The sequence below is a fragment of the Nakaseomyces glabratus genome, chromosome M (genome assembly GCF_010111755.1).
Source record: "Nakaseomyces glabratus chromosome M, complete sequence".
Lineage (NCBI taxonomy): Eukaryota > Fungi > Ascomycota > Saccharomycetes > Saccharomycetales > Saccharomycetaceae > Nakaseomyces > Nakaseomyces glabratus.
In genome coordinates this window covers 1,062,026-1,076,619 of record NC_088963.1, presented here as the reverse complement: position 1 = coordinate 1,076,619, position 14,594 = coordinate 1,062,026, and the positions used below count along the sequence as shown (strand labels likewise).

At 41.0% G+C, this 14,594-nt stretch overlaps 6 protein-coding genes across 6 annotated transcripts; 3 read left to right on the top strand and 3 right to left on the bottom strand.

The window, feature by feature from the left end:
* Positions 1-103: 103 nt before the first annotated feature.
* On the top strand, positions 104-520 carry MRPL50 (mitochondrial 54S ribosomal protein bL9m MRPL50; the record flags this gene model as incomplete). Its single annotated transcript, XM_449809.1, has 1 exon — positions 104-520. The coding sequence occupies one exon, from the start codon at positions 104-106 to the stop codon at positions 518-520; it is 417 nt and encodes a 138-aa protein (XP_449809.1).
* A 139-nt stretch (positions 521-659) lies between these two features.
* Positions 660-1,892, bottom strand: GVI51_M10593 (uncharacterized protein; the record flags this gene model as incomplete). The annotated part of the gene is made up of 1 exon (XM_449808.1): positions 660-1,892. One exon carries the CDS (start codon positions 1,890-1,892, stop codon positions 660-662), a length of 1,233 nt encoding a protein of 410 aa, XP_449808.1.
* Positions 1,893-2,249: 357 nt separating this feature from the next.
* On the top strand, positions 2,250-2,927 carry ATP23 (putative metalloprotease; the record flags this gene model as incomplete). The annotated part of the gene is made up of 1 exon (XM_449807.1): positions 2,250-2,927. One exon carries the CDS (start codon positions 2,250-2,252, stop codon positions 2,925-2,927), a length of 678 nt encoding a protein of 225 aa, XP_449807.1.
* A 265-nt stretch (positions 2,928-3,192) lies between these two features.
* On the bottom strand, positions 3,193-5,052 carry ARE2 (sterol acyltransferase; the record flags this gene model as incomplete). The annotated part of the gene is made up of 1 exon (XM_449806.1): positions 3,193-5,052. One exon carries the CDS (start codon positions 5,050-5,052, stop codon positions 3,193-3,195), a length of 1,860 nt encoding a protein of 619 aa, XP_449806.1.
* Positions 5,053-5,502: 450 nt separating this feature from the next.
* RCF2 (Rcf2p) lies at positions 5,503-6,180 on the bottom strand (the record flags this gene model as incomplete). Its single annotated transcript, XM_449805.1, has 1 exon — positions 5,503-6,180. The coding sequence occupies one exon, from the start codon at positions 6,178-6,180 to the stop codon at positions 5,503-5,505; it is 678 nt and encodes a 225-aa protein (XP_449805.1).
* Positions 6,181-6,907: 727 nt separating this feature from the next.
* On the top strand, positions 6,908-14,401 carry UTP20 (Utp20p; the record flags this gene model as incomplete). The annotated part of the gene is made up of 1 exon (XM_449804.1): positions 6,908-14,401. One exon carries the CDS (start codon positions 6,908-6,910, stop codon positions 14,399-14,401), a length of 7,494 nt encoding a protein of 2,497 aa, XP_449804.1.
* Positions 14,402-14,594: the final 193 nt, after the last annotated feature.

The following is a 14,594-nucleotide window of genomic DNA, read 5'->3' as shown; positions in this document are numbered from 1 at the left end:
AGAAAATTGAAAATTGTGAAGCAATAAGCTTTAAATTGAAGGACTCAATGCGAACGATTTAGGAAGTTAATCAAGCAAGAACGATAGCATCAACGTCTATAACATGTTTAAACCCACTAGTGTATGTCTCAGTGCGCTTTCGAAGCGGACGAAAAGAGTCCAGGTGCAACTCTTGAAGGATTTTCCCAGGTTCCACCTCTACAAAGGTGAAGTTGCCAGGGTCAAGCCCTCTCTAATGGTGAACTACTTGCATTACGGTAATGGAGCACGTTATATACTGTTCGAAGACCAAGTGGATCAAGGATTGCTCGAATATAGTAAAAAGCAGGCTGAGCTAAGGAAAGCCAGTCAGCCAAGCGCATCCAAAGTGGTTTCTGAGACTACTGCTTCTACAGCGGCAACGACAGCAGGCATTAGAGCTGATGTGAAAGAGGAAGAACCACCAGCTGAAAAGAAGAAAGGATTCCTGGATTCTGATATCACTGTTAATGATGTTAAGATACCAGGTCTTCGCATCTAAAGTCACTAGCATGATGGTAATCATTTTGAAAATAGTTCATGGCTTTTACTTTACGCAGTACATATTCGATATTAATAGTCTAAATATTTAAAGAGAGAAGCTATTCCTCTCCTGTACATACTTCTCAATTAATACAAGATTACATTCTAACTTTTTGCTTATTTCTTTGACGTCTCTCTCTCTTTTCCTTCATCTTTTGGTCCAACTTTTGCTGCTCAGTGGTACCCTTTAGTTGACGTCTTCTCTCCTTCTCTTCAGCTAGCTTCTTCTCCTTAGCCTCTTCCAATGCCTTCATCTTGGCGGCCTTTACTAGCTTCTCAAGTTCTTGTGTTCTCATGTTGTTGGACTTCTTCAACATATCGTTGGTGACATAGGCGAAGCCCTTAGTGGATAATTCTGCAGTGTAATTGTCGTAAACCTCCACAGCAACACTGATCAGCTTGTTCAAAGCTTCAAGTTCAGCTGTTGAGTTTGGAACAGCGGTGCGGATAAGGATGCGTGGGTCGTGGGTCTCTTCGTTCCATTCTTCAACGGAAAATGGCTTGTCACTTGGTAGATCGGTGAATGCGATGAACTCCAGGATTCTGTTGCTTTGCTTTAGAGCTTCATTCAAAGGAGTCTTGGTCTTGGACAAGTAGTTGGTAATGAAGCCATTCAACTGGTTCATCTCAGACATGAAGACATATTCTTGTGGTAAAGCGTCATTATCGGTAGTAGCACATAGAGATAGGAAGTAATGGTCGTCACGTACTTCGTTCATAACATGTTTGTTCACAACAGCAGTGATAAACTTGAACTTGGCCAGGATGTCCTTTCTGGCCTTCAATTTATCGTTAGTCAATTCCTGGGTGGTGGAACCGAAGTGAATACCGTTAGGTCTAATAACAACTTCGATGAAACTCTCCAATTCCTTGGACTTCAAGACCGGGAATGCGTAGGCAAGGATGCCTTCGATGAACAATGTGAAGGGGTTGTTCAATGGTGGTAGATGCAAGTTGACTCTGATAGAGGCAATGGCTGAACGACCTGTGGCGAATGTGGTGAACCAAGTGTTCTGACGCTCTGAGTTGTACATACGGGTTGGGAACCTAGGGTCCACGATACCTACCTTGGCAAAACATAGTTCATCGTTCAAGAACGAATTCACTGATGTCATGACTTTCTTGGCCTTGCCGACATTGATGGAAGTACCGACCTTGTATGCCAAAACAACCAACGCAAGCAAACCCAAAGCACACAACTCAAAACTCCAGTTGTAAATGCTCAATCTCTCAACTATAGTCATTGCCTTCTGCTCCTCGTAGCTCAGAGCCGCATAGTGAGCATTCAGCCCGTTGATGTATTCGAACATGCCCGACAACGCACCAAACATCTTCGCTCGAGTTTCCTTATTAATAACTTTGCTGTAATTGGCCGTCCTAGTCCCAATTGTTAGTGTCAGTTACTATACTTATATGTGTTTCACTGGCCAAAGTGTCAGTCTTCAACTAGGATGTTTGTTGAGCTGCGATTTCTCAAATTTTTCAGAAATTTCAGCTTTTTTTCCAAAGGCTAAAGGATTGTGAACTGGAAAAGTGCATTTTGGACTTGAAATTGGATATGGCCAACTGATAAAGTGCAGTTCCAACTGTGTGTCCCTGTTGCAATTTCAGAGCGTGCTAGACGCTGGAGTTTATTGTTTGTTCAGGGTTTTTTGTTTTCGTGCTGATTGGGTGATTCAGTGGCAGTGATGGCAGGAGAATCTTTTGAATGGTGGAGGCGGACCATGCAGTACCAGACTGGTCTGGGGCTTACTGCTGACGAGAAGGCAAGGTATGAGAAGGACTATGCTGTATACAACCGAGAGAAGCAGTGTAAGAGCTGCTACGAGTATCGGGACTGGATGCTGAAATATTCACCGACAGTGAGGTTTATGATCCAGCAAATCTCTAAACTGAATGGGAATGCCAGCGATGGCAAAGTGCTTAACTTTGACGAGTCTAAGATTATATGTGATGAGTGCCCGGACTGGAAAAGCGGTGGGTTCCACCCAGAGATCGGTATTTTACTGTGTCAGAACAGATTGAAGGATAAATGGCATCTAGAGGACACATTATCACACGAACTTGTACACTATTTTGATAACTTAAAGTGGCAGATTGACTGGTTGAATCTGAAACAACATGCTTGCTCGGAGATCAGAGCATCGGCTTTGAGCGGTGAATGTAGGTTTTCTAGAGAGTTTGCCCGGTTGGGCTTCTCGATGAATTTTGGTAGAGGTCATCAGGATTGTGCCAAGAGAAGAGCCATTATCAGTGTAATGGGGAACCCTAACTGCAAGGACAAAGAACACGCTACAAAAGTAGTGGAAGAAGTATGGGATAGTTGTTTCTATGATACTCGACCATTCGAGGAGATATACAGGTGATATCGTCCATGCAGTCTGTACAGTTTATGGTTGGACCATTATTTTACATTTAATTGACGTTAATATTCAAAAAGCTACTACTACCACATCTATGTATTTATTTTCGGATATACTTAGGGATAACAGAAACTGTAAATAGAGTATTCCTATTGCATACAAAGTTTTCAATTATTTATTTTTTTGCTGTTATTCAAAACATTATCTACAATCTTTGATAAGACAACGAGACAGGATATGTATAAGCCTGATCTCTTCCGTTTCATAGTCAGAAAGTTAAGTAAATGGTGCAAATCACACTGGGTCCTAAGCAAATACCTAGCCAGAAGATAACATTACCAATTACAGTTCTTTCCCTCATAAATTTCGTATTACTGATAGCAACCAATGGCAATTGCAACATTTGGAAACTAAATAAATAAAGTCTGAATCTCTTGAAGATGACATACATTGCCATTTCATGAATCACAGAACTTAAAAAGAACGTAAACAGGGTTGCTTGGTCCCTATTCAATCTGAAAGCACTCATGGAACTGTGGTAAACATGTCTAACCAAGAACTTATGAACAGGAACATTCCAAATACGACTGAATTCAGCCCAATCGACACAGTTCCACCAGTCACCGTAGAAATACCTATCACCAAAGCATGTTAACTCGGCAATACAGTTCAAGATGGCATCCCAAATCAAATAGAATACAAGCAAGTACATTATGATGAAACTTGGCACGATGTCAATTAATAGTCTTGGCCACTCCTTTGCCTTTTCAAAGAGACTTTGTTCGGTGGAGTCACGGATGGATAGCGCACGAATAGCAACTGGGTACATGAAAATTTGAGCTACAGTCATCATGACTACAATTGTACCGAAGATTGCGCATACCTTTTCTAAGACATAAGACCACCTCACCTTCTTAGTTCTTGGGTATTCAATTTGATAAACCAATGTTGGGAACATTGTGAACATAAAGTAGTTTCCAATAGATATGTTTTTTGGGAATTCGTTATGTTTTGATTGAGACTTAATTTCTAAAGTACAGAATTCAATGGAATTCTCCAATGTCTTGATAATAGGAGACTTGGCGGTTTCTCTGTATTTTGCCAAAGCCTTCTTTGAGTAAGTTAGCTCATCGTAAATTTCCCATAGGTAACCATTATAGAAGGAGTATGAGTGCATCTTCATCAAAAGTACCAATGAGTGCAGGAATAAGAAAATCTTGGCAATCCAGTGCAATTTCATGATATGTTCGGTGTAGATCATAAAGAAGAAAACGTAACAAAATTCATACACCGCCATAATCAACCAAGCTTGCTTTTCCCAGGATAGCAACCCCCACTTGCACAGATATTGTACCACAAGTGATAAGTAAGTGGCCAAGTACATTTGGGTGTCTACTAAGGCGACTTTAAACAAGTCGGTGGTCATGAATTTCCAAATCTCAGACTCGGTCAAGCTACCAGTCTCACAGTAGTAGTCCACAATCGATTTCAGGACACCCAATGCCAATGTCATCCAAATTGCGACATAAATACCAGAGAAATTGGAAGACAATAATGTTTCCTCCCAGGAGACAGGGCCCTCGCCACTATCCAGTTGACGCTTCTGCTCACGACGCAGCTTACGCAACTCTTTCTCCTTGGACTTGATGGATGCCTCTAGAGTAGGACCAGCAAACTTGGTCTGGTAAGGCTCATTGATGGACACATCGAAGATACTTGGTCTGAACTCAAATGCAACGTCGTCAAAGTACGACCTGAAATCCTGGGTGCCCTTCTGGTACCTGGTCTTGAACTTCTTAGATATCTTCTCGACGTTCTTGTCCTCCATGTCCTTTCCACTGCCGTTGGAGTTCATCCGTTCAGTGTTAATCTTCACAGTCTGTTCCACCTCGCCATCGCCCACAGGCTTCTCCGTTACCTCAATGGTCTGCCTCAACTCAGGCGGAGTGTGCGTCTCCGAAGGTATGTCCTCTTCAACCTCACGGTGTGTCTCATCAACGGCAATTTCCTTGTGCTCATATAGGTGCTCCTCACTGTCTATCTGCAATGAGTGACGTCTACCGTCATCCGGCGAGTTCAACCTCTGGATGCGCAAAAACCTCTTGTCGCCTAGCAACTCGTCCCCCATGTTCAACTGTTAGACTGTGCTGTTCTGTGGGGTGCTCCCCCAACTGGGGGAGAGGCATTAGCACAAGAGATAGTCACCAGTTTATATACTTTTTGGGATCTTCCCCTATTGCAAGTCATCGGCCTGCGGGCATCGAACTCACTTGCGGGTCCGTGATTTGCGTCCCCTATCCCGTTGCAAGTCACTGGGCCGATGATGAGCTAATCAGAGCTGCATAAAAGTTAAATAAACGTATTTATTACATTACATTAAGAGATAGTTGCGTCGTTAGCTTCATATGAGAGTAAATATAGGGTCTGTAGATTATTTGACCAAACTGGAATATTTGTATGGTGTGGATAAGAATAACTGAAAAAAAAATAGAAACTCAGAAAATATTATAACTTAGGGAGAATGAGATGGGCTTCGTTCTAGCGCAGGAGCCAGATAGGAGAAATGTATCAGGGGCATTTATTTGTACTTGTAGATCTTGGCGTTGACTCTGTCCTCGTTGGAGACAAAACCGCGGGCCTTGGCCTCTGCCTCCTCTCTTTCCTCTTGCTCGGCGTACTGCAGGGCCTTCTCCCAGCGTCTCTTCTCGCCTTGCTTCTTCTTGTCGGGGTGTAGCTTAGCCTCGTACATGCTTAGACCGACGGAGGCCAGCAACAAGGCCACGGTGATGAACTGGGCGTACATTCTGGCCTGGACGGCCTTCTGGGCGGTGGTCATGATCGGGTCACGGTCGACCAGCACCCAGGACCCGTACAGAGAGGCGGCCCACGCACCGGTGATGATCTTGTACTTGTTGTTGGACAGACCCTCGACAAGCTTGTCCTTCAAGGGCAAGTTCTTCCAGCGCTGGTGCTCCTCGATGGCGTCCTTCGAGGAGGACCCTGAGCTGTACATAGTTGCGTCGAAGTTGTTCGAGGCCTCCTCGGCACAGATAGCGGTCAGCAGCGTAGGAGGCGTAATAAACAGCGCGGTCTTGATAGACCAGGTCATGCGCGCAGGGTTGAAGCTAGGGTACCGCCTAGGCAAAAACTTGAACATCAGCGCACTCACCGCAAGACCCGCAACACAGCCTTGAATACCACCCGACAGCGTGTGCGACCTGTGGGCCTCAATCTCTTCCTTAGTCAACAGCTTCATCCTTTTTTCACTTCAGTGTTATGGCACAGTTGTATGGTTTCCTCCTTGTGACTTGGGGGAGAAAGCTCAACGTCTGACTATTCCTCGTTTATATACTTCCAACTTGTGCCAAGCTTCGAGGATTTGTTGAAATTAGCAGTTTACCCGGCTTAATATTTGATTTCACCTGTCACACACAGAGACACACGCAGAGACACGCAGAGACACGCAGAGACATATACAGACACGTAGAACCACCCGCACAACAACAATAAGCAGCTGCGATGCCCACGGCGGTGTTGCCCTTCCTGGGAACGTCTGCGCAGTGACACCATTTGAGCTACGGCGGTTTTCTGAGGGCGCGCCACTTCTCAGATGCAGAAGCAGCACAAATCCCGCTAAACCGCGGCCCCAGAGAAACTGCGGAGGGAGGGGGGGAAGTCTCTTGCCTCGAGGGAATAATATGACGTCATTTTGCATTTTTTTAGATTTGGAATAGGTTGATTGGTTGCGTGTAGTGTGATTTTTCACATGTATTCGTTATGTGGGATGTACGTGTTTGGTGACTGAAAAATTATCAGTCACTTATTACGGTTCACTAGCCCAAGTGCCTTTTGCTCATCGCATCATAAGCTCATCGCATAAGCTCATCGCATAAGCTCATCGGGTATATAGTGGTGTTGTAGCAAATAAAAACCACTAACACTCTTTTTATACAACTGCAAAGAACCAATTGGCAAACACTGGGATGAAGCAGAAGACCACTACGAAGACGACCAAGAGGTACAGGTACTCCTCCTTCAAGAGCAGGATCGATGACCTGCGCATTGAGCCCGCCCGGAACCTCGAGAAGCGGGCGCACGACTACGTGGAGTCCTCGCACTTGCTCGCGTCCTTTGAGCACTGGAAGGATATCAATCTCTCCGCAAGCTTCACCGCGCTCGTGCCGCAGCTCGAGCCGCTGGTGCAGACGCTGCCACAGATATTGTTCCACAGCAAACAGGTGTGCGCGCTGCTGATCGAGGCCATCGACAAGCACGACGAGCTCTCTTTGCAGCCGGAGCTGGACATGCTCGCGCAGTTCTGTCACGATCTGGGCCCAGACTTCATGCCGTTCTACAAGCCGGCCATGGACTCGCTGATCGCGCTGATCAGCGACGCCGGCTCCCTCGAGTCCCCCCAGGTGCTGGAGTGGGCGTTCAACTGCCTGGCGTACTTGTTCAAGTACCTGTCCAGACTGCTCACCGCAGACCTCGCACAGACCTCTGAGCTGCTCTTCCCTTTGCTCTCACACCACAGGGAATACTTGTCCCGCTTCTCAGCCGAGGCCCTCTCTTTCCTGATAAGAAAGACATCCGCAAAGAACCTGCCCGCGCTGCTGAATTACTTCTTTGCGAAACTGTCCGAAAACGAGGAAGAAGGACACTACTACGAGGGTCTACTGACGCTGTTCACAGAGTCGCTGGTCTCCACACAGGGGTCCTTGCACTCCAAGTCCAACATCATACTCACAGCATTCATAACAAAGGTGCTCACTCCACAGGCAGTGGACCCCGTGTGCACTACACTGTTCTGCGATGTCTGGATGAATATCTCCAAACACACTGCGGCAGAGAACCTGGCACCCGTGTACCAGTTGATATTCCAGCACATCACAGAGAAACTCGGCCCCGAGAACACCAACACCGTCGTGCAGATCATGGCTACCCTCGTCTTTTCTGAAAGCGGTAAGAAGATACCACACTGGGAAACCGTGGTCTCCATCACCAAGTCTATCCTGGAGTCATGCAATGCCGAAAACTGCTCTTCATCCAACCTTGCATTTTACTCCGCTGCGCTGTTCAGAAACGCAGATGTTAGATCGATGACCCAACTGCATAAGTTGCTCTTCAGCACTTACGCGACGAAGTTCACAGATGACTACTTCGCTTTCCTAAGATACTGCATGGACCTATGTCCCGACAAAATCTCATCTTACAATGGTGATAAGTACGCGAACGTTTTCCTGGAAGAAAACTGGGCATCTCAAGGTCAAAACTTGTCCTTGTTTCTACTCGAACTTGAACAGAACACTCAATTACAAAACCGTTTGAGAATAAAAATTCCATCTGGATTAGTAAACTCGTTACTAGATACTCTAAGGACTATCAATGATAAAGAAATTACAGAAGAACAGCTTGCTGATCTATATTGGATGTCTGTTATTTTGAAAAAATGTGATGTACAAGAATCGGATCCAGTAATTAACGTCATACTCAACCTGATCTCAGATGCTAGCAATCCTAGTGATATGAAAAAGGATCTACTAGGTAACTTAATCTTAGCGATACCGTCTGATGAAAATAATATTTTGATAAATATTATGGAAAAACTAGTGCATTCATTTGGCGCATACAGAGATAGTGTATTTTTTGTTAAAAGTATAACATACCTTTTAAGGAAGACTGGTAATACTGATAGTGTTAAGACAATAATTGATAGCTTGCTAACTGATAATCTAGAGAACTTTCAGCAAAATTTGGTGCTTCCTGACTCCAAGATCAGATACGAAACTTTGGTATTGATCTCTACACTATATGAATTACGTTCTAGTGAAGTTCCTCAATTGATTAATGAATGTAAAATAATTGAGGAAATTCCCCTATCTTTAGACAATGGTAGGGCTCTAACCGCGAGAATACGGGCTATGTCAGCACCATTTTTAAAAATTGAAAGAGGGAGTCCCGAAATTAAACTAGTAATTTCTCACATGTTTGGTTTACTGACAATCAGATTCTCTCCTATTTGGGATGGTGTAAACGATTTTCTGTCTGCAACTACTGGTAAATGTCCAGATTTGGTATGGAAGCTAATTTTACAATTCATCAATGTCCTAGAGCATCCTATTATAAGTTCGTATCCACAAACTTTCATGGATATTGATTCACCAGTGTCCTTGTGGGATTCTCGTGTTGATAGACTGACTAATACAATCAATAATTTCAGAGAAATCTGGAACCGCTTTTTTAACAAAAATGAGTCGATATTCGAACTAAGTAAGGATTTGAGAGGTAGTTTCCAATACCCAGGGCAAATTAGAAATCAAACATTAAAGGTCATGCTATTAGTACCACATTTAGCGGAACAGCATTTTGCAGATATCATAACGTACTTCTTCAACCAAGTAGAATACGAGGAGCTATTTGACAACGATTTCAATGGTGAAAAAACTGCGAAAAACTGGACTGAGGCTGATAGAAATGTATTGTTAAAAGTCTTATCCAAATTCAAGAACATTAAGAATGTTTACAAATCTGACGAACTTCACAACAGACTTTTAACACTACTGGGAAGCAAGAACACTGAAGTTCAAAAATTGGCACTTGATGCAATATTTGCTTACAAGGAGCCAGCTGTGAATAAATATAAGGATAACCTAAGCAATCTGTTGAATGACACCCTTTTTAAAGATGAAATTACTATTTTTTTTGCCAACAAAGAAAAAAATCAGCTGGAAGAGCAGCATGAGATAAAACTAATGCCTTATATTTTAAGAATACTTTATGGCAGAGCTCAAACTCCAATAACTAGTGGCTCTAAGAAAAGTAGTAAGTATGCAGTGGTTTCTGTGCTGCCCAATTTTAAGAGAAAGTACATTATTGATTTTCTGAGTTTAACGTACAATGGACTTGCATTTGAAAAGTTCTTTGATAAAAAGTACGCTGTTGATAAAGATGATCTAACACAAGGAACATTGAAGCGTATGAGTGGTTTTGTTACATTAATGAGTGGTGTTATTGGCACTCTTGGAAGCAAATTTTCTATAGAGTTAGCAACAGTATTGAAACCCCTCCTGTTTGTTATCAGTTCTTCATATTATATTTGTGGTAGCGATGCAAATCTCAAAGACAGTGATCAATCACATCTTTTAAAGATTGGTTCAACTCTTCGTCAACACTCGTTAAAGTGCCTGAGTGAATTCTTTGATACACTTGGTGATGACCTGAACTGGGACCCGTATATCAAAGATATCTATGAATGTGCTTTCAAACCACGTTTAGCTAACTTTTCAGTGGAGAATGCCCAACAAATATCATCCCTGATGAGAATAATGGTCCAATGGTCAGGGAATGAATCGTTGTACAGGTTCCTTTACTATAATTCATTTTCATGCACTAAGGCTTTGGTAGAATTATTGCATAATCCACATACAAAAGAGCCTGTTTTGGTTTCAATCTTGACAGCTTGTAATGATGTAATCACACGACCAGCTCAAGATGCTGAATATGTTGAACTAGTCACAATTATTTCAACCTCGACACTGAAGAGTTTGCCAACACTGTATGAGCGACTAGGAAATTCAGATTCAATCTCAATTGCAATTGAGGTACTTGTTAATTTGACAGAAAATGGTTATGTTCAAGATGATGAGACAATTTCTTACTTACTCTCTTCTTTGACATTAATATTGGAAAGTAATAAAAACGTTAATAACCCGAAGATTATTACTAAAATGTTAAATGTTTTAAAGACCCTGATACCTGTTAGTACAATGCCATTTTCTGATTTAGAAAGCCTTTTCAGAACTCTCTCCGGTTTTTATCAAACTTGTGCAGACAAAGAGACAAGGCTAGGTGTCAATGATGTTCTAAGTGCTTTTTCTGAGAGGTTTGATGAGCTTGAAAAGGTTGCCTCCTTAATGAAATCTTTAAACTCGTATTCGAATAGAAGAATTCAGGAGTACGATTTCCCAGTTATGTTATCAGCGTTTAAGAAATTTACAGAGGAAGATTACTGTAACTACTCCGAAATCCAATGGTTCCCCGTTGTTCATACATGTCTCTTTTTGATCAATGATAAGGAGGAATTGGCAGTGAGAACAAATGCAACACATACATTGACTGTATTTGTAAAATATATCAACGAGAAATCGAGTTTTGAGGAAGCAAAACCAGGTATTACCATTTTGAAGAGTATCATTCTACCCCAAATCAAATCTGGCTTGAGAAAGTACAATGATGAGATTCAAACGGAATATATTGCCTTGCTTGAATACATTGTTCAAAACTCCAAGTACTATAATGACATGGCAGATATGCAGGTTTTGTCATTTGGTGATGATGAAGAAGCGAGCTTCTTTAAAAATATTGCTCATGTGCAACTCCATCGTCGTCAAAGAGCAATTAGAAGATTGAAGGAGGTCGCAAGTGAACTTTCTGACAATAGTATTTCCCATTATTTAATTCCTATCGCGGAGCAATATGTTTTTTCAGATGAAGAAAAATTCAGAAATATTGCCAATGAATCCTTAATCACCATAGGAGAACTCGCAAATTTTATGAGTTGGAATCAATATAAGGCCTTAATGCGTAGATATATTCACCTGCTGAAGACGAAAGATACTGCTTTGAAACAGTCTGTGCTTTTGATTACAAGTGTTTCTGTTGCTCTAAAGAATACTCTTACTGCAAAGAGAAACTCATCTGATGAAAAAATCAATAGTAGAACAATGAGAAAATTTCCAAATAACTTTAATGATGCTGAAAGCTTTATTAAGCATGAATTATACCCAACTCTTTCAAAAATATTGGGAACCAGAAATGACGATACTATTGTAGCACGAATGCCATTGTCAGAGGGTATAATCAATATTCTATTGGGTCTTGATGAAGATGATAAGATCACTTTACTTCCTGGTGTGTTGACCAGTATATGTCAAGTTTTAAGAAGTAAATCAGAAGAGCTACGTGATGCTGTCAGACAGTCACTATCTAAAATTGTTGTTATTTTGGGTGCAAAATATATTGTCTTTATTATTAAGGAGTTAGTTTCTGCTCTTCAGAGAGGTTCCCAAGTTCATGTTTTGAGTTACACAGTTCATCATGTTTTAAGAACTATCGTTGATGATCTAAATCATGGAGATCTTGATGATTCAGCCCATTTAATTGTCAGAGTGATAATGGAAGATGTATTTGGTGCGGTAGGTGAAGAGAAAGATTCTGACAATTATCACACAAAGATGAAGGAAGTGAAAGTCAATCGTAGTTATGACACTGGAGAAGTATTAGCGGCAAATATTAGTCTACAAGAATTTAGTACAATTTTAAAGCCTATTAAGATGTTGTTGATGGAGCGTGTCAGCTTCAAGAGTCAGAATAAACTACAAGAGCTATTGCGCCATTATGCGTTAGGTATCAACCACAATACTGAGGCTGCTGAAATAAACTCATTAAGACTCTGTTACGAAATATTCAATCAAGATGTAGAGCAGAAGAAGTACAACAGGCCAAAAGCTACTGTGACAGAACAGGAAGAATTCTTTTTGGTGAATTTGAACGCTAAAAAGGAACGAGTTGTTACTGAATATTCATTGCTCTCTCATACATTCCAAAAATTCTCATTAGATCTGCTCAGAACTGTAATTACTCGGCATAAATCCCTAATGCAAGCCAAATACTTGCAAGGTTTTGTACCACTGTTACAACAATCATTAACCTCTGATGATGAAAATGTGCTGATCAGTACCCTCAAAGTTTTGATAATATTAGTAAAGATAGATTTTGAAATGTCGACAGAAAACTTATTCAAGAATTGCGTTAAAAAGGCTCTGAATATTGTAAAAGACTCGCCATCAACCGGTTCTGAACTTTGCCAAATGGCAATTAAATATTTGTCGGCGGCGATCAAACATAAAGAGATGAAACTAAAAAATGTTGCCTTAAGTTACGTCCTTCAAAGAATCCTTCCAGATCTTAATGAACCAAACAAACAAGGTCTAGCTTTCAATTTTCTGAAGTCCTTGATCTCTAAGCAAGTGATGCTACCTGAATTGTATGACATTATGACGACTGTCAGAGAAATCATGATAACAAACCATTCCAAAGACATTAGAAATGTTGCACGTAGTGTTTTTTATCACTTTTTGATGGAATATGATCAAAGTAAGGGTAGATTAGAGAAGCAGTTTAAGTTTATGGTCGATAACTTACAATACCCAGCACCGGATGGTAAGCAATCGGTCATGGAGTTAATCAACTTAATTGTTACTAAGGCTAATCCGGAGCTGTTGTCGAAGCTTGCATCATCTTTTTTCATTGGTTTGGCAAACGTATCTGTAAATGATGATTCACCAAGGTGCCGTGAAATGGCTACTATAATATTAACCAATATGTTACCTCGCCTTGACGCAACTGCATTGCGTACTATTGTTAAGTATATTTCGGCTTGGCTCAAACAGCTAGAAAATGATGCATTTTTGAATTTGGGATTAAGGATATACAAAGTGTATTTGGAGGGTCTGGGAATTGGTCACTCAGCTGAATTGGATGATCAAGCAACAAAAGCCATCATAAAGACATTGCATAATACTGATGAAAATTCTAAGACTCAATGGGATCTCATTTATTCTGCTTTAGCTGTTTTCACTGTATTTACAAATAAAAATCCTGAGGTTTTCAATTCTGAGTACAAAAATATATGGGATAGTGTAATTAAATGTTTGTTGTATCCTCATATTTGGGTCCGTCAAGCTTCTGGTAAACTGGTTTGTGACCTATTTAACCACCTTGAAAAGGACAATTGGATGTATGAGAATTCCGACATACAAATCATTACATCGAAGATCATTCATCAATTAAGAGCTCCTTCAATCCCTGAAGCACTTGCTGAAACAGCAATTAAGACACTATTGAAAGTTTCATCATATTGGAATAAAAACAACGTGTCCTATATACCATTTGGTGAAACCACAGAAAGCATCAATCGCTATTCTACAGCAATCGAGTATGTTGTTTCTTCAATCGGTGGGATTATTAGAAGTGAAGAGAATCGTAACGACACGTTCTTCTCGAAAAAGTTTGCTATTCAATACTTTTATTTGTTAACTCAAATGCTAAATGCCGAAGCATTAGAATCTGTTCTTGAAATTATTCTCTTTTCGCTCTACATTTATTTGGAAAAGTCAGATGTTTCAAGGTTAACAGATGAGGAGTCGGAATTAGTTACTTCGTCCCAAGAATGTATGAAGCAATTGGAAGACTCTGTCTCTGTCTCAGCTTTCTCTAAGGCATACGCCAACGTAAAGCAAATGGTTTATAGAAGAAGATTAGAAAGAAAGAATAAGAGGTCAGTTCTAGCTGTTACTGCTCCTGACGTTGCTGCTGCAAAGAAGTTGAAGAAGCACGCAAGATCTAGAGAGAAGCGTAAGCATGAAAGGGATGAAAACGGTTACTACCAGAGGAAAAACAAAAAGAAGAGGATTTAGGTAGGTGTTTTTAGCTATTAAACATTTGCATAGGAATCACTTGCATATACATAATTTTATTTCATATTGAATTATTGCATAATATTATATTATTACATTAAATAATAAGTTCCCATTTTCGTAACTAAACATAAAGTTTTTCAATGCTACCAACTTACAACTGTTGGCCATTATGTATTGACTACTTAAGCTA